Source organism: Numida meleagris, chromosome 6 (assembly GCF_002078875.1).
Source record: "Numida meleagris isolate 19003 breed g44 Domestic line chromosome 6, NumMel1.0, whole genome shotgun sequence".
NCBI classification, from domain to species: Eukaryota; Metazoa; Chordata; class Aves; order Galliformes; family Numididae; genus Numida; species Numida meleagris.
The window spans coordinates 10333794-10361207 of NC_034414.1; the positions used below are offsets into that span (position 1 = coordinate 10333794).

Sequence of the window (27414 nt, forward strand, 5' to 3'; positions counted from 1 at the left end):
AAAGGGATGAGAAGTCGGTTGCAGTACACAAAGGAGTGAGCCATCATCAGCTGGTTTAACAAGAGCCGGTGCTTTGGAATATTTGAACACCCTGAAGCCTTGTTTTATCTTCAGATAGCAGCAACAAGAGCGGAGTGGAAAAACGCTCAGAAAAAAAGACAATAGAAACAAAAGATCCTTCTGAGATCCTGCAGGAGGCAGAAAGGTAAATATTTACTGTTTACCTTTCTCTTCATTCAAGTTTGGGCAATATTTGCTGTTCTTTACTCCAAGTCATTATTTTCATTACTTCTGTGAACTGAGAGCTTTCACAGTAAATCAGCTCAGAGATGCTGTAGTACATATTGAAAACAGAACAAAAAAAACAGGCCTGTCCTGTCTGTGCCCTGAACTGATGCGGTACACAGAGACCCACATGCTCCTTCTTCAGCACTGACCCCTTACTTACCTTACTGGATTTCTTGCTTGTGGCAGAACCAGGCCGGGTGTTACTGTTTAGCTGGGAAGAGCTAGAGCTGTCTGCATCTTCCTCATCCTCCTCCTCATCAAAATTCATGCTGCTTGAAATGCCTGAGGAGAGAGCAGGGTACTGTGATATACTAATACTTGACATAAAATATAATTTCTTATGTTGTTGCACACTTAGGCTTACAGGGGAGAGAAGGTATGTGTGTGTGAGGGGGTTCATTATGTGAGGCACTGTACGAATGAGTGGTGAGACAGCATCTGCATGGAGAAACCAAAACATTTCAGCAAATGAGGAAGGGAATGGCATGGTTTCCATTCCACAGAGAAGACTGTTACACAGTGATACAAGAAAAATATACAGTGAGGAATTAAATTTAAATCTTAACCCCATCAAGTACTTCAAATACAATACACTGAGTAGACAACCTATCGTGGCCATTTGGAAACCTTAACAATTAAAATATGAACACATCTACAGTCCACTTTTAACTGTTCCTATGAGATCTGATGAAGAGCTGATCTTACACTGAGAAGAAAACATTCACAGTAAGGAAATGCTCTTATGCATATTTATTTCACGTAAAAAAAAAGAAGCAGCCTAGGCCAAAGGTACTGCCTTAGAGCGCTTAAAAATCTGACTTTCAAAGAATTCAAAGCCTCAGACATTTCAAAGGGGAACAAAACTTTGAACATCAAACAGGACTTGGCAGCAGAAAGTATCCAACAATGGGACATTTGCCAAGTCTAGTTTTTCAGATGAAGCCACCCTGTACTCAAGTTTCACATATCAGAGGCAGACTGTGCAGTCCTTCTCACTCGCCCTCTTCCCCCCTCCCCCAGAAAACTCACAAAACAAAATAAACCAACAACCATCTGGTCCAGAATGTCCACTATTGTTAAGCCTGCCACAGAGGATAAATTAAACTCAATGATTTCCGGAGCTAAACAGCATGGGCATAATTAACTTTTTTCTTTCTGTACTTACCAGGAGCGTGATCCAGGGCAACAAGACTGGACTGGGAGGTGGAAGAGGACCAGGATGTGTTTGCATGGGGATCTGGGAAAGGAAAACATCTATGGGAATGATTCTGCAAACCCTTAATTGTGTAAACAAGAGGAACTCATCAACAGCATTCCTCACAGGACTAAAGGGTTACCACACGGGGCTGAAACACTGCCGCCACAATTTTCAGTTAGGGACATCATGTCTTTCTGCACAACCAAATTCACTTTCCACCACTGTCACTTCTTTGGAAATTTTGAATAAAGCCACACAGCCCCGATTCATAGAGCTCAAGCTTCAGAAAGCATCGTCCATGCTAAAAGGTTGTGTCACAAACACTTCCATGAATGACATGCTCTTCATGGTAAGTTTTTGGTCTAATTCTAACGCACACATTACAGAACCCCCACCCAGTAAATACAAGGCATAAACACAGATTCGATACAAATATTTATTCAGTAACACTGAAACAAGAAGTATTCAGATTCATATTTGGATGGCCTAAATTCTACCTGAAGCCCTGCTCCCAGTGTGTCTGCAGTATCTTTCTTAGGCTGTCAAGATGGTGCTTCTGAACTGCCACAGGTACACGTGGAGATTTTCAGGCAACTTAGTCTCTGGAATACGAGCTTGGTCGGCAATAAGCAGAGACTGAACTACCATAAAAATATAAATCTCAGAGTCTGTACCAGTAATGGTTTGCTTCACTTCCAATTTTGGAAATGAATGAGGAAAATAGACATCAAAAAGCTCTTAAATATTTTTTATGTTATTGCTCTTTCCAGTAACTTCAGTGCATGCCCTTTAAAATAGCTTTTGACACCAGATGCATACCTGACAATAAAACAACACCAAAGCAGTAAGAGCAAATAAAAATGAAGCAGAGGCATACAACAATTTTTATATTTTGTTCAGCTTTACCATGAGTGGTCTCACAATCTACTTCTTCAGTTGTCCCAGTCTGGACATACAGCACCCAGCATGACAGCAAAAAATTTTAGTAGGACCTGGTTATGCAGGGGAGCCTGAATTCATGGGTCAGCTGATATTTTTAAAGCCTGCAGAACTCACTCATTATTAATCACACACATTAATCACAAACATTAGTTGTTAATGATGACAACCAATGTTCTAGTCAAATATGCATGGTTAGGAGAAGCAATCTATCTCTTCAACTGGCATCCATGTAGAAAAGCCATGCTTGCATATGCTCTTATGCACAGACATAGATAGTTTGCTTCTACATTCATGCAAGATGTTGGTGGGGAAAATTCTCTGCCTGTGTTGGAAAAGCCTGCAGTGAGGACCTGTGAGGAAGAATGCTTCAAAGAGCTCCAGAGTTGTTCTTGAATCCAGAAATCAAACCTATTCCTTCTCTAAATTTCAAGAGAGCTGTAACTTTAGGTGGCAAGGAACTAAGATCAAATTGTTCATTCCAAGTCTTTACAGAGACATACAGGAAATTAATAAACGTGAAGACTGAATGTTAATTATTCAGTGGCGAAACTTAGAGAAGTCTGGCTCTGCCCTAGTGACTCATTTGCCAGCAAAGACCTATACATATTAAGAGCTCTGGAATTATAAGGACAAATATTTCCTGCAGGAAGAAAATGATTCTAGCTATGGCAATTTCCAACAGATGGAAAAATCAAATAAAACATTTGGCATTTTCTAGCAAACAGCATATTCTCTTCACACTCAGCTAGCCTATGCCCTCTTGTCTCGTAACTGAGCTTGACTTGCTGGATGATCCTCAGAGAGGAGAAATACATATGCTGAGAGAGGTTTCTCACCACAAAGTTAAAGAAACAGAGCAGAATAGGCACAAATCAGGGTAAGCAAATCTAATGGGAATTGACCTGCCCCTTCACATCAGGCCAGTTAGCATTCACCTCAGTGGTTTTCTCCTCTTGCTCCTGTTCCGTGCAAGAGGTGGACTGACGGGAGAAAGCAATTCTAAATGTTTTTCAGACCAATGGGGACATGCTAAAAAGGACATGCCACAAGCAGTGAAGCAGCAGTGGGGAATATGGGAATCCATATGAAAAGCTCTAGCCCTATGTAAAGGTTCCTAGGGCTACTGGGATACTATGAAGCCTGCTTTACTGGTGTCAAGTGGAAAACCACATCTGCAGAGTAAAAATATTTTATGGAGGTACTATTAGTTGCAGTCCTGTCTTAATACTTTTCTTTGTGTCCCACAGACGACAGTTCTGTTGTTAATAAAAATTATCCCCAGCATTCTCAAAACAAAGCCCCTGCGCAGACTTGAAGCATACCAGTCAAACAGCCTCAGCTGTGCCTGTTCTGACCAGGAGTATGCTCAGAGCTGGCTAAAAAAAAGTCATGCCATATATTGCTTCTACTGAAAAAATAAACAAAAGAATCGAGAGAATAAAAATATATGTTAACTTGGAAAAACATCAAAAATAGAAGTGTCCCCTGGAGTAAAAATCTGAGTGCTCTGACCTAATTTGAGAAGTCTGTAGATAATTTTCAAGTCAACCAGCTTTAGTAAGTAGCGTGTTCGACCATTACATATTCTGAGCCATAGTCTAAGGCAACACAATCATCACACAGATCAGAACTTGTTAGTCATGCCAACATTCCTTTGACTCAAATGCCCAGGAAGTGCCCCACTTGGATAAAATATGCCCGTTTCAGTTGAAGTTGCTCACATCTGCAGAGTAATGTCCCAGAAAAAATGAATCTTAGTGAGAACTGTGCTGCAGACAAGAAGCGTGCATTTAGATATGAATAGTCTATTCTGGATGAGTCAAGTTTGCACTTACATTTTGCTCTTTATACACAAGGAGTTTATTCTTAAAGCATCGGAGTACACTTGGCTCAAGTCATCTTAGCTTCAAAAGCCATACACAGAAGAAGAACAACTCCTAAATAAATGCTTTCAGAAAAAGCTCTGTGAAGATTTTAGGATTTTTTCCTTCCTACGGATAATGTTTGACAAAAGATAATAACACTGCAGGAAGGAAAGCACAGACGCATGAATGCGTACATACACGGTCTATCTCCTAAATCATGTGTGCCTTTAGGAAAAAAAAAATCAAAAGCAATCTCAGGACAACGCGAGACAAATACACCCCATACAAATGCTGCTGAATGCAGTATTGTAATTTTCACCTCTCTGAGCATGAACACACATTGTGAAAGCATGAACAGAGTTTAACACCAACAGCAAAATTAAAACTAATATTCTAGTTTAAATACTGTTATTCCATATTCTTCATCAGCTGTCAGGTATGTGATTTCTGGAGTCATAAAATATCAAAATGTAACAGATGGATATGAGTATTAGCATCTGCTTGGTGCTTTAATAGCTGCACTGTACTGCAGATGGGAATATCACAATTCTGAGAGCCTGGGGAGCTCTTGTTCCTTGGGACAAGAGAGAACTTCATTATTTTTAGGGACAGAATAGAACAGAGCCTGAAAGGAAGAGTACCAATCTCTGCTTAGGCTAGGGCTGAGCATAAGAAAAGGAATCAGCATAAATAAAACGAGCAGTAAGAATCTGAAGGTGACTTTAGCTACTTACCCTTTTTCTGCATTGCTGTTTTAAGATCCTGTTTGCTTGGCTGTTGTTGGCCAGTAGCCATTTTCTCTCCATCATCTTCATCATGGCTAGACTGCCCAACAGTGAGAATCTGCACTTGACTTCCTGCTTTCTGAACATCATCTTGAAAAGCAGCTGGGCCATCAATTCCTGTCAGACAACAGTAACAGCCTTAGATGTCATTGTGTCAAGAAGTTAGTGAAAAGAGAATCATTCCCTTATAAAAAGCATCTTTCTAGGAAGCAAAGATCAGAAGCTCGTATTTAATAATACTTTCTAGATTTCAACAAGACAGAAATAGTGTCCAAGGCAAAAGCCTCACTTCCCATATGCAGTGCTTTAGAATATCCAAGAGGTGATCTGAATTTCACTTTTGCCCTCCTCACCCTTAAAGCAACAGACTAATGCACTGAAAACTGAACAGAAATCAACTGGAGAGGACAGACAAATAACAGATGCAGTTCTCCTAGGGGTACACAACTCGTTCAGAAATAAACTGATCTGAGTCCCAGATTCTGCCTCATTCCCTATGAAACAAAAAGACTTCCATTAAGAACCAAGAAACCTAGAAAATTCACTCACAAAACTAGCAGCATATACAACAAGAAAATCACACTAACCAGCCTAAATTTGCCTACCAAATCAGTAAACTGCCATACTGTTAAAAATCAGAATGAAAGTATATGAAGACAATAAATAGCCCTTGCAATTTCCATCCCTGGAGATACTTGAGATCAGACTGGACACAAGTCCTGGGCAACCTGCTCTGAGCAGGGATGTAGGACAAGACAGTCCATGAGGCACCTTCCAGCCTCAGCCATGCTGTCATTCTGAGTTCTGGTGACAGACAGACAGACAGAAACTGTTTATCTCTTCACTGCTGTAATTTGCCTCTGAAGATGTAAGAATGAAAATATGGAGTGAGGAGGGGGTGTTCTTATCATAAGCTAACTTCTTTCTTCAGGACAGTGGGTTGAAACATCAGTCTGCAAACATACTTCAGCTCTTGGCTAAGATTTAGTGCTGGTATATATTACTAAACTAGCTATATAAAAAAGCATTTCTGCGCCAATAAAAAGGTACTATTACCATTTACAGATATAGTAAATAACATAACCCTTTATGCTGTTGCTGTTCTAAAGGCTTTGTTTTAAAGGCACTACAAAGAGCTAGCTCAGTAAAAGAATATGCTGCTGCTCAGACCAAACAGAGCTGAATGAATCCTCTAATAATGAACTGTTAGGGACTCGGGCGTTTTCAGACTGTCATCTGTAGCAGAAGTCTCCAAGATTACCATTACAACCTTCCTTGCCAGTACCTGTCAACTTGTATTGCAAGGCAACTGGATGATACATTAGCATGCTTAACTGTACGCTGTCATACCTGATGTCACTGTCACTACGGTGCAAAGCATAAGTGGAAAAAAAAGCGGCCCGCCTCCTCAGCAACAGCACTGACTGTGCTACCACCTGACAAGATGCAGTGCAACACCACAGAAGTATTTAAAAACTTTCAGGTTAGATGGAAAAAGAGAGAGACAAAACAAGAGGAGGTGTGACTGACATTTCCCATAGTCTGATTTCAAGGTCAGAAGGAATTACTGACTCTGCTGAGTCATGCAGAACCTTATCTGACAAATTCTGCACTAATCTGTAAGTTCTGGTGTAGTTACAGTAAAACTAACAACAAATAAACAATCAGTCCATCCACCCTGGGATCTCTAAGTAAAGCAGAAGGAAATTCTCCTATCACCTTGGCAAGATAAAGCTTCATGTGGTCTGTGTGATGCAGAATGCATTGCAACCCCACGGCCATCGCTCTACTGGTGCATTACCCTTCCTGTCCAACACGTGTGACTCAGTCTGAACGTGCCTAATGAGTTCCAGCTACTTGATTATTTTTACACCATCGGTTAAGCAACAGATATTCTACACCGTCAAGTACCTTGTCCTTTCAGAAGTCAGTCCTCATCAATGCACCTCTCCAACTTTGATCAGTGAAAGGAACTGAACTTTTTATGTCTCTGCATGTTTTCCTGTCCTCCGCTTTTCAAATCATTCCGAATTCTTTGAAAGTTTCCCCTTTGAAGCCTGGAGTGCCATTAGTTTAGTTGTGGCCTTCCGTGCCATTTCCTGCATAACAACAGAGCTCCTCTCACCTTGGCTTTCATCTTTCAGGAGGTGTTGCTTCCCAGGACAGTCTGCCAAGCCACAAGTGCTCCCCATGCGCTTTGTTACTAAAATACTAAATTGCTGAAAACTAAATATAAATCTTGCATGCAGCTTTACAAAAATGCATGCTGTCTGAATGGATTCGAGCTCGCTGGACAAACAGATTGCTGTTTCACAAGTCTTATAATTCATAACACAAAGATGTGTTTATTCAGCAAGCTTTGCCAGCCATGATTTAAACTCTCAAAGTTTTGACTGGAAGGCATCAGTCCCAAAACAGAGAAGACCTCTTTTCAACATATTCACTGTTGACACTTCTCTTAGGAAACTGCGTAAGTCTAGCTTATACAGTGTGATTGATATGGATGTTGCAGATACCCCCACTTTAATCTCACACAGCCTAAGTCAAATCAAAGAAAGGTCAAAAACAAATGTAAAAAAATAATGAAAGGTACAGAAAATGTAAATTTAACTTTCTGTTTGTTGCCCCTTACAGCACAAGCGCAAGGATTTTCATCAGGTCATTGACAGTACCGAAAGGTAGCAAATGCAAACAAACGACTGCAGTGAACTAAGCACTGAAGCTGAGAAAAGCAGTAACAAAGGAAACTTTAAAAAGTTAATGACATCCAAATATTCACATACCTATTTGGGCAACAAATACATTCTTAGCTACAGTATGCTAGCAGGGACAAATTGTAGGTTGAACAGTGTAATTCCCAATGCTGCAGGCATAATATGGCAGTGAGCAAACTAGTGGTTTTGCTGACTGTGAGTTATTTCAGGTTAAGCACTACAGAAAAGGTATTCTAAAACAGAGAGCTGCTTGGATCCACTGCAGCACTTGAAACAGCTTTATTCATATTAACCATCATTTTTTAAAGCAACTGCCCAAAGTCAAGTTCTTACCATAATATTCAGAATGTCAAGCATTAAGCACTCATGAATTTAACAAGATGTTCATCCCTTGTGCACATCTAGACCCTTATCAAGTTTTGGATGCTCGAAACCTAACTTTGAGAAGCCATTTCAAAAGGAACAAAACACCTCAATTATTCTCCTTCCATGCAGATCAATATCTGCAGCAAATGAAATGCCTCTGACAGCAGCAGAGACTGCACTGAGGCTGCTGCTTTCTGATGCCTGCAGAACATCTGTGCTCACATCCCGTGCTGTCAGGAACATCACGTATTATTAGGCAGTAGGACAAAGGCTACCCTGGCAGGCAACACTTTTAGAAAAGAAAAATCAATTCCAGCATTCTGAAGTGTGCATCACTGGTAGAGTGTGTTATTAAGCATTACGAATGGTTCTGCTGGTGACCCCATTTAAGGGAATGGAAGATGAAGCCAGGCAGAGAGAAGAAAAAAGAAAATAACCTCTGCAGTATTATAATATTATTAAAAAAAAAAAAAAGCAGCAAATAAATTTGATGCTGCGCATGGTTCATGGCAAACACAGGATTAACTATGTAATATTTGTGTGTGTGCGCATGCATTATTGTAGTTATGTATATGCAATGAAGTTATATGCAATGGTACTAAATGCAAGCACACACGCATTTCTTTTATATATATCATGATATATATCAGGCGATGTCTGTATATTTTGTTCAGTCATAGTTCAAAAGGCAGCTTTAACATCACCTGCCCGATCTCTGAAAGCACTTTCAAGCCTGCACAATTGTGATATTTGAGGTGGATCTCTCCCTTTGTTCTCGCATTCTTTGCCTCACTGCCTCCTTGTCCTTCCACCCACCTACTAGAAGGATGGTTCACCAAGCAATAAAAGCAAACAATTCATGTCTACAGCTTTAAGTTTCCCAGTTTAAGAAGAGCGTCAGGAAAGACAAGCTGAGTGGGCTGTGCCAAAAATAAAGTGTTTATAGCTGGATGCAGGGTTTTCTACATTTTTTTTTCCCAAGGGTAATGTAGAGAAAAACTGATGGACATGTCCTTGAATATCCGTTAAGAAGAAAAGGAATTCTTTGTATTACCCTCTAGGCAACTACAAAGGGAGGCAGGGAGGAAAGAGAGAGACTGAAACAACCCTGTTACTGAAGCAACTCCCTTCAGTAACGACCTTCTGGCAAACTTTGACACCATCGTGTCTCGGAGGAAACTTGGAGCTACTAGAAATAAAAAACAGGGAAAACCCCTAACCAACTGGCATTCACTGGCATTTCCATCCTATAAGCTCCAACCTGTATTCTGTTTTCAATACTTGTATTGAAAACTGTATCTCAGCACTTAAAATCTTATAGTCGGTACTGATAATAAGCAAAACATTTAGTTGCTCAAGAGATAATCAGGAAAGAATAACACCTTTCACTGGGGGGAGGGTGTGGGTTCAAAGAGGAGAAAGAGCCTACATCCTACCCAGCTGTGCATGACCAGGGAGAGCTCAGAGACGCAGCTGATGTAAGCTACCACCACTTACAGATGAGCACCAGTACAAACTCAAGGAGAGATACTGCTATCTGACAATAGAGACAATGCACAATGCTAGTCTTGAATACATCAGTTAAAGATTCAAAAAGTGGCCAACTGCCCAGCAGCAAATTGCAGACATGAGCGCAGTGAGTCAGTTCTCCAAACCATTAGTTAAGCATTGGATTATATACTACATGAATCCCCAATAGCCAGATCCTTCAAAAAAGAAACAAACTGAATATATGAGCATTGTGTTCATTCACCTATTTACACATGCAAACATTCTGCTGTTAAAAGATTGTCAGCGTATGATATTTCCTACTGGTACTTTCACATGGACTTGTAAGTATAGAAAAGAATGATTAAGTCATTATTTACAGAGAATCTTTACTGCACTGAGGACAACATGAAGAAAAAGATTTCTAAATTATTTGAAAATAACAATTATAGCGAATTAAGATTTTTTTCAGAGGACATCTGCAAATTATAAAAGAAACTAAAAAGAAATATATCACCAGAGAGAACTAAGTGACCCCAGTGACTACATGGCAAACAAGAATATGTGTCAGGGAAGGCATCTAGCACAGAAAACAATTATATCTGTCCCTACTGAGCAAAGAGGAACTGCACAATATAAAAATTTTCGTTTTCAATTTGTAGAGCATTGAAGACACAATTTAGCTATATTGCTTATACACTAAGTGTTAAGAATATGCTTAAGCCGTTTGTGTATCAGACTAGAAAACATGTCCAAGGTCAAGCAGGAGGTCTGTAGAAGAGCAAGACCTCAAGCCACATTTTCCAACCTCAGATGCATACAAGAGTTCTCCAACACGTACGTCCTTCCTCTGCTGTTGACACACTAGAGACTTTCCTTCATTTCTTTCTTTAAATGTGACTTAAAAGGTAAGATACCAGGTTAGACAAACCACTGGTCTGACACAGAAGGCGCATCCAAGTGGATAACACAAGGCTGCAGCCAGCAGCAAGGCTGCTATTACAAACTGCAGAGCAGCAATTCCACCAACTCAAGAGTTGTAGCTCCAAAAGCCAGTTAGCCTACTCCAAGGTCAGAGACAGAAAATCCATTTTTATTATACCGACACAAAAACAAAAGGAATTTCCAGCCTTTAAAGAACTTGGCTGAAAGGAAACTCCGCTTCTGCTTTTATTGCTTCAAGTGATCTATGTTTAAGTTAAAAAGAAAAAACTGCAGTTGATCATATTTTTGAAATCTGCAACTATCAGGAAGTTAGACCACCAAGTATAATGAGGTTTACTTCTGGAACAGTGGAGAGAATGCTTAAAGGGGTATAAAACCACTCTTTTTTTGTTCTATTTTTAGGATCACCTTGCCTTAAGTATATTGTAGCTGTTAATATTTTCTAAGCCACTTCCCAGCATATATCTGTTCTCTTAGGGGCTGCACATCCATTGAGATGGGCCCAAGCAAATGCAAAAGCACAAAGGTATTTGTTCGTAAAGAAATGGATGCAAAGAAAAATTTTTTTTAGGAAAGGACCCCTAGAGGTGACTTAATCTAAACTTCAGTCAAAGGAAGGACTATTGCTAACATCACATCAGGTCACTAACAGAAGTGCTCAAGCAGCAAGCTCTACATTCAACTTGATGAAATCCAGAAAACTGTAGCAGGACTTCATCACAACCAAGTCTGTGTGTTCCTAAACTGCAGCTTGGAAGGGTTGTCAAATCTGGAAACAGCAGCGCTTTTCTTGGTGGAAACTCATTTGTTCCTCCTACAATCCTTTCTCTTTAATGCACAGGAAAGCTAAGATAAATCCACTCTACATAAACTCTTTTATTCCTATCAGAGTAAGTGCTATGGTGAGAACTAATGCTTCTTATCCAACAAATGGTGCTACTTTCTGAGTCGGCCAGCGCTAACGTAGTTTCTTGTTACATATAAAAATGGGACGGGATGCACAAATCAAAACAGACAGACAGGCGTGAAAGAGAGGAAATAAACATGGAAGAAGTAAATAAAATCAAAACATGAAACAGTTATCCTGCCAGAAAAAGTGCTGTGTGTCAGAGCTTCTCCTTTGCTTTCTGACGTTCATAAGTGCAGTACAGACAATGTTTCCTAGAACATCCTAATGTGGTATATTTACAACGGGTTCAGTTAGAAACAAACCCTCGTGGAATGAGTTCTGAATTTTCATATCAGATTTCACTTGGAATTATGTTCTGGCTTTGCATGTTTTTTTGATATTGATAAAGGTTCTTTTAATCTTCCTGATTTGTTTCTGCATGATTCCCTGCAAAAAGCCAAAGAAGTAGGTTCACAAACCTACACTGAGAAAAAAGAAAACAAATAAAAAAACCAACAACCACACCACTTCACACTACCACGTACAATTGCATAATCTCAATTCTGAACGAATAATCCAGGTATTTGGTATTTAAAGATACTCTGGTCTTGTATTTGCATCCTGTTCTGGGTGCATGTTTTCCAAAGGTGCCTTTGGAACTGCAACTGTTTTCACTTGTTTGCATTATTTTTCTGCTGAATTACCTAGTAATACTGTACACTGGGTTCATTAATATCCTTGTATAGCCCTTTTTTGCATCACAAAATTCAAAATCAAGCTAGAGTTCAATCCATTATTTCTACCACTTTACATACTCATTTGCTTCATTTTTTGCCTTTTTCCCAATATTGAATATGATGTCCAACAGTAAACTTGGAGAGCCAGCTTTTCAGAAATACAACTACAAAATGCAATCAATTTACCTCCTTTGCAGGCTCCTTCCCACAGAAATGATGTTTCTTTTTAAAAACAGGCACAGTGTATTTGGGATAATCTCTTAATGAGAGAAGCATCAGTAGTAAGCACAAATGTAGAGAAAGTTGCTAAACGCTATACTACCCATCACAGAATTACAAAACGCAGTGAACCCTCACTCAGGAGCAACCACCAGCTCTACATGAGCAATTAGCCACATCCTTCTCTTGCCCTGTGTCAGTGTAACCTCATTAAACCTACTACTTCCCTCGCGTTTATCTTTAGCACATTGTTCTGATCATAGTTTCATCTTCTTTGAGCCACTTAAAAAGGCATTACACATCTAAGACCAGAGCAGGATCATTACATTACAGCTGCAAGAGCTATTCATGTATAATTCAATGATTCTTGGTCTGAATTGGCTTATTATTCATAGGATCTAGTCTAAAGGCTTTTTTTCTTCAAGCACAAAGAGCTCAGCTGCACTCAGAAAAGTAATACTATAACTAAATATTAACAGAAACCTTTAAAATGGCTATCTTACCATGCAACATGCATTCACCCCCCAGCAACCATCCTGTTCACTTATGGGACATATAAAAGTTACAGCATGGAACAGACCTGTATTGCTCAAACGTTAACAAGAGGACAAGATGCACCTCCGTCCCTCAAATAATACACAAAACCAAACACAAAACTCTTTTCAAGCAGCTGACAGCAATGGAAGACATTCTGGAGATTCTGGTGACCACACAACCAACAGTCTCCCAAATAAACCCCACTGTTTCCCTCTCTACACTTAAAGGGCAACATCCATACAGGCCACAAAGCATGCTGTAGGTGATAAAAACCTTAAACTTGATGCTGGCTACTGGGGCTGAGGCTACTGCTTTACCTTGGGCTTGAAACATTGACACAGCTGCCCTCAAAAGCAACATTCTATTGCTAAGCCCTTGGGCTTCCCAGATTTCTTTTGTCAAAGCTGCTGCATAGACATGCTGTCCCCATGATGTACATGCAGTGCATACGTCATGCTACCTCAGCAGTTTTAACTGTATTGGGTGGATTCAGTCACGGACTATTTTAGCACAAGAACTCATGAGAAAACTGATTAGAAAACATGCAAATGTAAACATACAGCGGTGTTACACAACGCAGATTTGCCAAATTAAGCCTACTGTATCTGACCAGAACAACATTTTAAGTTCTGTACATACACAGACAGCCCAAACAGGCATTATGAGATGAAACAGAGCCTCAAGACTATGCAGTAAGAATGATTTAAGTATTACTCCACACAGTGCTCAACTACAGCATTAGGAAGGTTTTCCTTTAAACCAGTAAGATAAACTTTATCCTCCAGTAAAATGCACTTCAGAATAAAACTTGGCATCTGTATTACTGTGGAATTATTTTTTTATGTTAAGTTCAGAAATATCAGCTTTCTGTTCACTTATTTTGCAACAATTTTTACACAGAGTTAATTTTACCCTTGTCTTTTATTTACTATTTTAAGCTTAGGTATTGACAAGACAAACATCATCTTTCTTTCAAACAAATAATCGAATAAACTCTCTAACTCAGGGCCAGCCTTCAAAGCCTGACTATGCTGGTCCCAGAGGGAATACAGATATAGAGAAGCTGCAGATTCACATCTCAAGAATTAGGCTGCAATATGGTTTAATGGATTTTGATAAGGTAGGCTCAGGTCCTGAAAAATCCCTGTAGATAAGCCCTTATACTCTGACCTCAATAAATACCTGTGCTAGTCATTATTATCGTTAAGTAGAGTTGTCAAGAACAGACACTACATTCTTACCTATGAAATAATAGAGAGACTGCAGAAAAATGCAAGATGGGAATACAGTACAGTCTAGGCACGACAGTTTTACAATAGCCTTATCCAAGAACTGCAAACTATTGGAAAGGTATTTATTAAATTCATTAGTCATCTGCCATCAAATAAAAAACCCTGCATGTTATGGTACAAAAATCTCTCCTTTGTGTATGTTTGTGCATACATAAAAAATCTTTTATACATACTTATTACCTACACTTCTGTCATTATCCATAGCTTTTTTTTTTTTTTTTTTTTATGTTTAACCAATCTTACCCATAATCATCGCAGGCATTTTTTTCAGGCAAACACCTCACATATGTTTACCAGCTAGGATAGATTAATCATGAAGTAACAACTTGAAGAATCCCTATGAAGATATTATCTTGGATTTGTCAAATTTGATTTTCAAAATGCTCACTTAACCTCGAATTTGTGCAGCATTTAAACCTCAGTGAGAGTCTTAGACAGAATGACTGCAATTGAAGGCTGTTCCACCAGATTATGCTGCGTGCAGATAGAAAGAAAAATCATAGTGGTGTAGGATGGTTCCCATTTCTTTAACACTGCAGGAAAATGCCTGTTTCATCAGGACTTTTTTACTCATCCACAATTTGAATAAACATGCTTCTTTGGAACAGACGTGGTTTACAAATTTCAGCCCTCCTTCACACACACAGGTCCAAGTAATCCGCATTTTCCAATCTCATAAAAATTTCAATGAATCACTTTTAGGCAATTGTCAGAAAATCACTCATTTTCAGAGAAACTAAACAAAACAACAACAACAAAAAAGAGGAAAGGTATTGGTGCAGTCAATTCAACATCTGACATTCCGCAGCATGCAGCTAACCTTTGTGTTTCCCTTTTTTCTCCTTTCTGGCACTGCCAGTCTGACAGCTCGCAGATGCTGCCTTGGTTTTTTTAGTTGATTTCGGAGCTTGGGCATCCACTACCACCTTTACATCTTCCTGTTCGGCCTCCTGTACTGCTTGAGAGATTCAGGGTACCCCATGAAAAAGAAAAAGAGGAAGAGAAGAGAGAAATAAATTGAGAGAGAGAAGAGAGAATGAACTGAGAATTCTGTGAAGGCACAAAGATGTAAGCAGACATAGCAGAATTTGGTATTTCAGATAATTCATGCAAAGAGGAGATTCAAATAAATGAGAAATTGCAAAGTTACAGTAAAAAATTGGAAGTGTTAGTTTAACTGGGATGTACTTCTTAACTTTTTTCCTCCTTCCAATAGCTGCTAGCTTTCAGGCCAAAAATAACATCAGAATGTTAATGTGTTGCTGAGCTATTGTAGGAAGCACATTTCCTCATCCTAAACTCTGCCAGACTGATCACAAACAGTGGCAGCATGAAGGCAAAAGAGCTTCATTTAGACTTTGTAGTGTCTGTGTTTAAAACTAAATCCTAAAACCATAAACAAGGAATCGTTGGTTTTCTTTTTTTAAAAAAAAAACACACCTTACATAACTGTGTATACCACAGTATGATGAGTAGGACAGACAGGCACTTAAAGGAGAAACTATAGACAAAGCTGAAAGTAAAGACTCCCCCTAGTTTGTACCAGACAAATTAATTTTTAGAAGTCTCGGCATATTATGCATGGCACGAACTATGAACGTCAGCATAATTCACATACTGCTAGTTGCTTTCAAATTAAAAAGAGGCTTTATCACTTTCTACAAGCATGACATGCTTTGAGGTCAGTATTTCAACCTGTGCAGAGCAACACACGCAGTAACTCTTTCTTTCGGCCAGGCCAAGCCCTGAAGTCAAGTAACACTGAGGTAGAGAGGCATAAAAGTAATCACCTTTGTGAAATATATAAAGAATATATAAAGAATATATAAAGAAATCATCAAACTTCACACCCCGAGCAAAATAACTTGTAGGTAGGCACTAAGAAATGCTGGCACCAGCTGCTGGTTGCTGTTTATTGTTAAGCCCCCAGCTTTACGAGGTGACTGGTTTATCCCAGAGGAATATCACCTTGGCTCTTAGGGCCTCCCACCATTTCTTTATTACTCCCAAAACTAAACTGTCCTCTTAAAAACAAACAAACAAACTAAACCATAAAGGAACCTAACTGCAACAAACTGGCTGAATGTAAGTTTAGGTGAAAACATCCCTAGCAAACTTCCTAAAGCCCCAGAAGGGCTAGTGATGCCCCACGACATGCAGATAGCCAGTTATCCCTTTGAAGAGGGAAATTCTCCCCAAGCTTCGGGTCTATACAATCCAGTATGAAGAGCATCACATTCACAGCACAAGGAAGCATCTGGAGCACTCACGAAACACACACTCTTCATTACACAGAGGAAGAGTCCAAGTTTTACAGAGTATGTAGGAGAAACTGGCAGAGGTGTGAGTGATTAATAGCCCAAATAAACAACTTGTCACTGCCCAATTCCTCACTCCTGTCTTTATCAAACAAATCCCAAGACCGCAGTCTCCTCGCTGAGCATCACAGAACACTGCAGAAACGAACAAGACAGAACTGGGGAGTGAGTGCACAGCGTGTCAGGGAAAGTGGCACGTACAAGCCAGCATGGCGTCCTATTTCCACAGGCATGGCAGCCTTGAACTAAGCAGGGAACCAAAGTGTCCCTGCTGCACGGTCTTTAAATAGGCAGGACTGGTCAGCCCAGCAATCTGTCCTATATTTGTAGCTCAGTCAGTCTATAAAAATGAGGGTACATTCTTTCCATTGTTTGAAAGATGATAATTCTCCTTATAATTGAACTTCAGTACTTTACAAATGACCAGCATACAATGACCAGTCAGTTCCCTTTTAAGCACGGCCACATTCATTCATTCAGATGAAGTATCATCTACTTGGCCCAAAGCAATGATTAATAACCAAGGGATGAAAAGTTCTGACACTGTACATTGAAAAGTTAAAGACTCATCTTCACTGTCTTGTCAGCTGTCCCTTGATTAAGCAAGAAAAAGCCTAAAGCTTTTTGAATTCATTTTGCCCCACAACTTTCAGCAAAAGATATCTGATTGTAAGTACAGTGATGGGTGCTTCAAAGGCCAGAGAAGGAAATACCCCCATTAATTCAATCTATAAGGCAAAATTTCCAAGCATTAGCTATTTTGAACATACACCATCACTGCTGTATATGGTAAACAGAACTTTCAAACATAAGTGATGGAGGATGAAAAATAAAATTTAAACCATAAATGTGCCAATATTACAGGTGGGTTCGTGAAAGAAATTTACACAGAATCTCCCGTTTCTGAAGGATCTTTTTCAGACCTGTAACATTACATTTCAAGCACTAGCTCTAAAATAAATCCAAATCGAGTCCCAAAATACTGCCTTCATCACAAAACCCCACCATGTTATCATTTGCTATCGATTACCTAGAAAACAGCAGTCCTTGGCTAAGGCTCCCCCATTTGCTAATGTCTTCTCTGGCCTCCCTGCATAATGATGATATGATTATGTCCTCAGTTGGATATTAAAAAGTTAAACATAATGACAGTAGTAGCAAAGGACAAATAAAGAATCTTACATGCAGCTAGAGGGATGAAGTTTCAATGAGTGTCACTCGCAAATGTACTCATGTCAATTAAAAAAAAATAAATCAGTTAACTTTAAAAATCCCAACTGACAGTTATCTTAATCATCAGGTGACTACATTTAAAAATATAGTCCAATACCTCATATTTCCAGCTCTAAATCATTAAAATCTTCATTAAAAAAACTTAAAAAAGACATTTTTTTCCTTTTCAATTAGATTTGCTTGTGCTAGAATTTGCATTTAGACGAGACAGAAATGCGAGCAGGATGTCTATTGAGACAAAATTCCAAACAGCAAATGATGCTGAACCATCACACCTGATGTTTCATTCTCTTTTGGACTCATAAATGGTAAGAAACTGTTTTGGGATAAATGGCAAAGATTTCAAGTAATACAATGATATGATTTTAATCCTACTGTTACTCATCTTTTTGTTAAATTGACTGCTCATCACTAACCCCAGTACAGTATTACAGAACATGCTTTTTGGGAGACAGAAAACAGCAGAAGCTACTTTATCAGTTCAAAACCTGAGCTAAGAGGGAAAGGTGAACAACAAACAAGTGGACTGTTAACACAGCACACGGTCTTGACATCAAAGCAGAAAAGGGTCATAAGCTGGCTTTGCTTTGCATTGTCAGTGATCCAACCGCCTGAAGTGCGGGAAGAAGCATTTCATGAACCAGTTCTGTGCTGGACAACACTGCAAGTGACAAGGGCAGGGCTACAACTGATAACCAAAGGAAAGGATGCAATTTCAAAGTTCCTGAATAATCTGTGATGCAGCCAATAGAGAATTGAAAAAAAACATTGAAAGACAGCTACCTACAGATACGCAAGTGAATGACAGTGAAAAGCATGTTTTTCTGTCTAGCCTTCATGAACATAAGTTCATGCAGGAAATTCGTTTCAAAGTATGTTGCAATGAAAATGATTTCTTTATTCATTTGCATGCCTATTTTTCTTGTTTTCAATACTTGCGAACTCTCACATTCTTAAAGGAAGAAAGAAAAACTCTAACATAACTTACCAACCCCTCTCACATAAAAATGCCATGTGATAGGAGAAAAAATATTTTTGATCAGTATATTATGTGAAGAATGAAGAAAGTAAAAAAAAAAAAAACACATGCAACACAAAGAAATGGATAGACTAAAAAAATCTCACAGTAGTGGAGAGAACACCTCATGTAGAAAGATGGATAAATTATGTGATGCAAACCATCGGCTCAACTCTATAAAGCTATTCACTCTATTATCACAGTATTGATTTGTTCTCTCACAGTAAAAGCGAAATCCAGAATGATTATCATGCAAAGAAAGCTAAACTACAGTTCAATCAAGGGTGTCTCTTAACAAATTGGGGCAAATTAGTTGTTCTTGTCCTAGTGTTGTCTGAATCATTCTTGTGTTTCACAACAAAAAAAGCTCGCTGCTTTGCTTCGTCACATATTAATCTTAGCGAATATTGTTACTTATTTTGGCTATAATTCATGATTTTTTTGGTCAACTTAGATTATGAACTCACCTAGCATTCTTACAATCATCTAACAGACAACAGGTCCTATAAGAAATATCCAGAAGAAAGGCAAAACCGTTGTATTGTAGAATGAAATATTTTCAAATTACCAGTTTTGTATAGAAGGCCAACAAAAAAGAACATACTGATGATGTTAAATACTTAGGACAAAGATGCTGGCATGTTAGGTAATATTTAATCACTTACAAATATTTGATGTTTACATCAGGATGCTTATAATCAAAGGCATTGTCCCTGCAACTAGCAACTTACTGACAGATTCCAGTCTCCCAAAAAATTGTGCTGCCTGTAAACTCACTTGTGGCTCTGTGCAGTTTCTGCCCCTAATACTGACGCATTATCAGGCTGATTTTACAAAGGTGAAGATCATAGAATCATAGAATCCTTAGAGTTGAAAGGGACCTCTGAGGGCCATCTAGTCCAACTCCCCCGCAATGAATAGGGACACCACAGCTAGATCAGGTTGCCCAGGGCCTTATAAGTGAAGCTCAGTGTGAATGGGCTGAGAAAAACAAGGGTACATGAGGACTTGCTGGTACTTGAAGGACCCCGGTTCATTCCCAGCTGCATCTGGGACTGCAGAGGATGCTGTTGGCAGCAGTCAGCTCTGCTCACTGCGTTCGGAGCCTGTGGGTTCCCATTTGTGAGGGCACTGCTGGTGCTGGGCTCACTTTCACAAGCAGACTCCCTGCTCCTTTGGGAGCTGCTGGCTGCTGCTGTTTCCCAACACTGAACTGCAACAAGGAAATATATTTTAAGTAGAAAGAGAAAGGCGCTTTTCAAGAATTTTCTCTCAGCTGCCTCGAAACCTCCTCAAAACTTCTAGTACCAAGAAACACAAAAAGACCTCTAAACCACTTGCTACCTGCTGTTCTCTGCAGCTACAGGGTTAGTTCGTCTATTTTGGGAATGTACTAGAATGGTAATGACTGATGATAAATCAAGAAGATGCTTTAAAGGATGAAGGGTAAAGAGACTGTGGCTGAAAGGGAGATTTCAGAATATATGCTTATTGGAAGTTAGGTGTTTTGCCCACATGACACTTGGAGTGCTGCCTGATCTCTCGATATTAATAGCCTTGTCCATAGAACATTCCTGGCTGACTTCAAAAAAATAAACTAACACCTCATTTCAAGGTCAGTGAAAAACAATGATGCAAAACACAGTCTTGAAGAATGCTCAAATATGTGGGGTTTTTTTGTTTTGTTTTAAATGGTTAACTGATGTTCACTTATAAGTCCACAGCTTGGTACTCATCAGAAAACTGTCTCAACCTGTATGATGGAAGGCCAGAATGACACGTCAAACTTATCAGTCCAAAGCCGTGCCTTTTACCTGACATCTGCTGTTCAACGCGCCACAGAACCATCTTATCTAGATGTGCTGGAGAATGTCAAAAAAAGGAAAATAAAGAAGCAATTTTGCTTTTCAGCACATGGTTAATCAAAATCTCTAAATTGGAAGTTGACATGAAAATTGTTCAGAGAGTTTCTAATGGAAAACAATTTTAATTCCAAGTCTTTAAAAAAAAAGCCACAGCTGCAACAAAATATGGTAATATTAATGAAAGCATATCTGGCATGCATTCAAATCTCTGCCTTCCTCACTGCTGTGAAAAGAAAAATCTCTCCCTGGTGGAAATTCACCATTTTCATAGGAGTAAAATTACTCTTCCCTGCAAAAATGGGCTTTCATCATTTGCATTAAATGTGATTAAATAGTGTAATTAAATCGTTGCAGTAAGTAGTGTATCTCTGCATGTTATTTGGTTTGTATATGTATTTGCAATCCAGACTGAGAAGAGCTCCAGTCATAGCATAATTTTGCAGTGCCACATCAGGCTGAAATGTTTGTTCAAGTTTTGAACAAACACTTCAAAATAAGAAGTGTAGAGATACATGAAAACAAACAAGTAGATGCGACTGTGAGGCGTTACAGAAGGGCAAGCAACATTTAATGAAAACGTCAAACAAGCAGGTAGCAATATGCTTTCTGAAGGACACCGAACTGAAAATAAGGTCAGGAGAAAGAGAAAGCAATGCAGGATTAAGTTTATCCCACTGAAGAAATGATCATTGTCTTCTACGTACAGTCTACACTTAATTTCAACACAATGTGTTCTTATTCAGCTATTTTTAATGATGAAATAATGAAGAAGTTGTATTTGGTACTACAAGGAAGACAGGCTTTGTTTGTAATAAACTGGAGCCAAACATCATGGAAATTAATGGAAGGATACTTACTGCTTGAAATGGCAGGCAGATAATTTAGGATCTAACCTACAAGTGTGGTCCCAAAATGATATCAGTACATTCATTTCAGTGCTAAGGAAAAGGCTGCTGTGCTCATTTTACATGCATACTTCCTGCTCATAGTCAGTTTTGTCCTGGACTTAATCTAGAAATGCTGCCATTAAAGTAGTGTGCCTAAATTCCTAGGGGCAAAGACTATAAAACAAGAGGTTCTGTTTCCATTAAATATATCTCTATAACCTATAACCTAAATATATCTCTAACCTGTTCCAAATAATGAAAACGATTTCTGGTCCTACTTGATCTACAGATGCTGTCTGGCAAGCAGTGGGAAATGTGGCAAACTAGCTTATACCCCAGCTTAACTAACTGGACTAGCTCCACTCATGGACTGGAGTGTCAGGGAATCATTTGATCTCAGGTTGGCCTGTTCAATCAAGTTCATGTCAGTTCTTGCAGATAACTCAAATAATTTTGCTGTTATTAGTTAATAAGCCAGTACGCCAGTAACCAAAAGGTTTTAGAGGGATATACTTCAACGTGTAAGTTATTTATACACTGCAGGATCTGAAAATTCTTACCTAATGGTAAAGGCTGCCTATACGGAAAGAACTCGTGATCAGCTTAAATAGTAAAATATGTTGTTCCATGCTATCTACCTACAAAGAGCTCCCCAGGCCAATGTTCTCTTTCAGAACAAAAATGATCTTGACTTTTTTACTGTAGCCTCTGATAATTATTCTGGATTGAAATCAGTTTTTATTCCAGAATAGAGTTGTCCGTCAGAGAACCACTGCAGCGAAGATAACTGCAACAGAATAAGCTACGGCAGTGTTTGAAAGAGAATTTCTCAGTGCAGAAAGCCTAACATCTCAGCAATTCTGAGATGCTATCTCTGACCTACTTTGAGAAAAGTACCATACAGATATCTCCAAGGAGGCATCCAATTATTTTTCGAAATCAACAAGTGCTTTTGTGCTACATAGAATTAATACAAGGAAAAAAGAGTAGAGGAGGATGGTAGGTGTAAAGTGTTCTTTTTGTAGCATTTGCTGTACAGGAATTGACTTAACAAACGTGTTCATCCGAGCAATGTACTTCATTCAGCAGACCTTCAGCTCCCATCAAAGAGTCATTCTTAACTTAAAATCTGCATGCCTATAACAGAAACAAATGAACGGAAAAGAGCAGAATAGTTCTTTAGAAACAGCCCAGCTGTCTCATGCATCCAACACTCCCACATACAAATGCATTCATTGAAGGGGAAAAAAAAAAGCACCAACCCTGAAGCTGAATACTGTAGTTAAAACTGGTCATCAGAACCTAACTATGTATCATACAAACACTAAGCACATTCCCAGAGAAGACCACACCAAAAAAGGATGCCTTGGGAGTTCTTGCAATATTTTCAAGAGTAATGTTCCTAACAAAGGATTTTATAAGGCGATAAAACACTTTACTAAGTAACTAAATTCTCCTAAGTTGGCCTTTGCTAATGGCACAGTTTATTACAAGGACAGCTGACCCCGAAAGACTGACAAGCTCTTAAGATGAATATGAGTAACATAACCGTAGCCTTTTGCTTCTCTGAAACCTGGTAAAATACTGAAAGCGTCTGAGAGAAAAATTGGGAGATTTAAGGAGAAGAGATTAGTAAATATTCCGGTAAATGGTGCAGTGTAACATAACAGGGTCACATTTTACCTGAAGAGCACAGTTAATCTCACTTAAGTCAGAAAGTCCACTATGGTGCAAACCGTTGCAAAATTTACTTCAATTAATATAGATAAGAAATATGCTACCTTTTGTAGGATTATAGTGCCTGTTTTTCCGAGCTATGGAAATTCAAACTTGATTCTACTGACAGTTTAGTACATAATGGCACTTCTGTATCACACAATACTACTTACTAAATAAAATTTCTGTAGCTTTGATAGGCTATTATGAGCAAGGAGAGGAAATATGATTAAAAAAATAAAAAAACCCAAAACTAAAAAAGTGCCCAGCATGTGTAAATCTACATTTCTCACAATATGATCTGTTAGTCCAGTAAATGTCTGCCACAATCATGCTAAAAGGTGTGACCACTAGCTGACAATGACATTACAGAACAGACAAAAAGTAGAGCATGTGCAGTGTGCTCTTTGAGAGAAATCTGAAATGACTGACAGATTATGCTTTTGTTTGTTTTAAAACGAAGATATTGTTTTGGCCTTTTTTTTTTTTTCAGGTGTAGATTCACAAAGACATCTTAGGCTTCGGCTTTTCAGACAACGAACCCTAACTACTCTGGCACTGAATAGAATTCTCAACCTGAAAACAGCCATTGCACTCCCTTCTATTTCAGCTCATGCCCCACACACCCATCAACACAAACAGAAGGAAGCCTTTTGCTACTGAGTTGAATCAAACACAACTTAAGGGTATGCAAAACAAGAAAGACTGAAGGTCACAGTTCTTTATACCTCTTGGGTGTGCTATCAGCCTGGAACAAGATCTGTAAGAGACACAGTTTTGAACACATACTACCCAAGCTTTTCTCTAGGAAATTCTAGGGAAAAGTATTCATCCAATCATCATCAGGGGCCAACTAGCATGGGCCACCTGAATACAGAACTAAATATTGACTGGTTTCCTTAGGATTTATTGCTGATGACAAAATTCTCTGAGCAATAGAGAAATGGCTTTATAATTTTTTCCCCATGTGGCACCTGAAGTGTCTCTGTCCCTTCTGGAATTTGTAATCTTTAATAAGAAACTGTAGACCACAGTTTACAACCTTTGGATGTTTTTCTCTACCTACTCACCTATTTTAATGAAACTTGCAGAAATGTAATATCCTTGAGGTAGTGATATACAAACTTATATGAAATTAGTTAAGAGGTTCCAAATTTAACATTAACACTGACAAGAGATACATAGAGTAGTACAGTATGAGCTTTACTTCAGTAGGAGCAAAGGCTGATGACACTTAAATATTGCCCACAGCACTGAAATGCTAGCAAGTTACCTTCCTCTGTTCCCTAGTCTTTCATGGTCAGATGGTTTTTATTCCCAAACACGAATGAAGGTTATCAGTTATTCACTAGAAAATACCACCTTTCTTCTCTTAGCATAAACTTAACATTGACAGCATCATACTACAACTTGCAGTAAATACGCATGCAATAGGTCATATTCATATACCATGGTATATGGTGCTGCTGTTGCTGTTAAGATATGATTCAACCAATGGTGCTTGCTCTTCCGAATGTTTCGTTCTACGTGTTCTTGTGCGACTGTCCACATTGGACTGAACCATTAATGGCTCCTGGCGCTTTTTTTTCTGCTTCTGTTCTAGCAATGCTCGCTGAGGAAAATACAAAGAAAATCATGTTACTGGACTCCAAACAATGCAATCTACGATGAAAAACAACAGATCATCTTTACGCCTTCTAAATTTTCTAGTGGTGGGAATTGGCAAGTAGGATCTTGGGTTATACTGGGTAATAGGAAATCTTTTGCAAAAAAAAACCCCACCAACCCACTGCTAAAACACCTTCTTCTGAAAACAGTAAATAATTAAAATAGCTCTTTCTGCGCGCTCTATCAGCTGTCAGAGCTTGCCTGGAAATAACCTTTGGAAAAACAACAGTGAGAGAAGCTGTGAAGCAATGGGAGGGTAAGCAAGGGCATGAGACACAGAGATGCCAATTTAAGTTTCCATGAATCAAGAGCAGATTATCCGCAAACTAGAATCAAATGATAATGCCGGATGTGAGCTTAATCTAACTATGCAAGACAAACTTTAATTAAACATTTGAATTTCTCAGCTACACCTGCAGAAAACGAAAGCAATACTGATGGAATACAAGGAATTATCCGAGTAGTCACACAAATTTCTTCTCCCAGCTTCTTTGTGCAGTATCCAGTGGCACCACTGATACCTCTGTTTGAGATATCTTCCACAGTCCCAGAGAACAGAACTGTTAATTTTACTTATCCATTTCCTTACCGCTTCTGTGCTCGTATATAGCGATGGTTTGCTTTTAGAAGGGAGACATGCTAGAAATGAAGAACAAGAATGGAGACTGGAGGCTTACAGCTCCCTAAGGCATCTGTAACATTCCCAGATGACTTCAGAACGGTCAGCATAACAATAAGCAGAAACTGTTCTTACTTGAAAGTGAGATGCTAGTAGACATGCAAACTGATAAAATGATGGGAGAAGAAATGGATATAACAACATGAAATTAAACTCACGAGGTTTAATTACAAACACAAAGGTTTACGGAAGAGGCACCACACAAAAATAAAAGGTGAAATGGAAACCTCAAACCCCGTTCAAATTTAATGGCAAAATTCTCTGAGATTTCATGGGAGAGATTCTGAATCATTTTCTTGTATGAATCATGCAGGATAACAGTAGCAAAACAGGCAACATAGAACACAATGCCACTAGTTTGTAGCCACGAGGTTAAACACGTGGAATGAAAAGGAAAAGAGGTAAAAACTCTGTGGTAAATCTCTGCTGGCCAACGCATCTGCCAGAACCTCTTGTCCTTTTCAGTCTATCGGATGGATAATAAACACATTGTAAGTGAACTTAAAATAAGTCCAGGGCAGTAGAGATGTTAATCACTTAAACTGCAGTCAAAAGAAAAATATCAGTAGAAGTTAGACTTCGACATAAGCTGCAACCTCCACAGAATTCTCATTTGCATTCCCTAATCAGAGATGCAATTTTCTTGCACGATATATCTATCAATTACCAGGTATGCGTGTTGCAGATTTCACTACTCCAACATCTAGACTTCAGAGAGCAATAAGATACTCTTCCAAATCTTACCTGTCTGTCAAGCTTCTGCTGACGCAGGTTGCTCCCCTCATCATCCAGAACACTGTAAAGACAACAAGTACATAATTAGAACAGATTTATCACTCAAAATAAATACCAAACGGCAATCACTGAAGCCAACTCCCACAAAAGTTATTTATGTAAAACTTCTAACTGTGCTCCATGAAAGTTTGCCTGCCTCAACTTGCAGAAGTCGGCTCAAGAGAATTTAAATGCAGTCTGTGAAAAACTGGAAAACTCTAGTTCACATAAACTTCAATACAAAGTTTATATTCAGCCAGATCACAAAGAAATGCAAAATCTACAGTCTACAACTTGTTTTCTTCTCCACCATCTTCTAATGAAAATGTCAATGTATGCAGCAATGGGATTTGACTGAAAATTTGCATATAAAGCATATAAAAAGTAATGAGTGTTAGTTAGCAAATCAGCAGTATTTAAATGCATCTTAGAAAAATTAACCATCCAATCTTCGCACACTGAAAAACAGAATTTATTTCTGAATACTTGAAAAGTCACACTTATTGACTTGCAGTTCAACTTTCAGAGACTGGCAAGACAAACAGTATGGTGCCACTGATGTATTTCTTCCTGCTAACTGTTAGTAGCTGGGAGATTAGCTCCAGCACTTACAATTGTTTTCATTAATTAGACGCTAAAACGAATGGTACTGAAATCAGAAAATTATTTTTATGAAGTATTTTATCAAACGACTGACTACACTCCTTTTCTAAAGAATAAAAGGTCCCCATTGTAAGAACATTATGGTTAAACTTTGAACGCAGATAATTAAATCTTTTAAATTGTAATATATCACCTACAAGGAATATAGTGTTACAGAAATAGCCTCTTACAAGCAGAATTCGTTTCCTCCTACAGCACATTAAAAAAGAAAGAATCCGGAACAAATGAACCTGGATTCTGACATACATAAAGCCAAATTATACTGCGATGGAAATAACAAAGAGGACTTCCTGTGTATTAATACAAACTCTTCAGGAGAAAAATCAAC

At 38.7% G+C, this 27414-nt stretch overlaps 1 protein-coding gene across 1 annotated transcript in view; it reads right to left on the reverse strand.

Annotated features, from left to right (window-relative positions):
* The window catches only part of TUB (tubby bipartite transcription factor), a gene marked incomplete at its 5' end in the record, with an annotated part of 61482 nt that overhangs the window by 10059 nt on the left and 24009 nt on the right, over positions 1 to 27414 (reverse strand). The window contains 6 exon segments of the mRNA XM_021403770.1: positions 449 to 570; positions 1454 to 1525; positions 5028 to 5195; positions 15086 to 15220; positions 24752 to 24914; positions 26394 to 26445. Of these exon segments, the coding sequence (XP_021259445.1) occupies positions 449 to 570; positions 1454 to 1525; positions 5028 to 5195; positions 15086 to 15220; positions 24752 to 24914; positions 26394 to 26445 (712 nt within the window).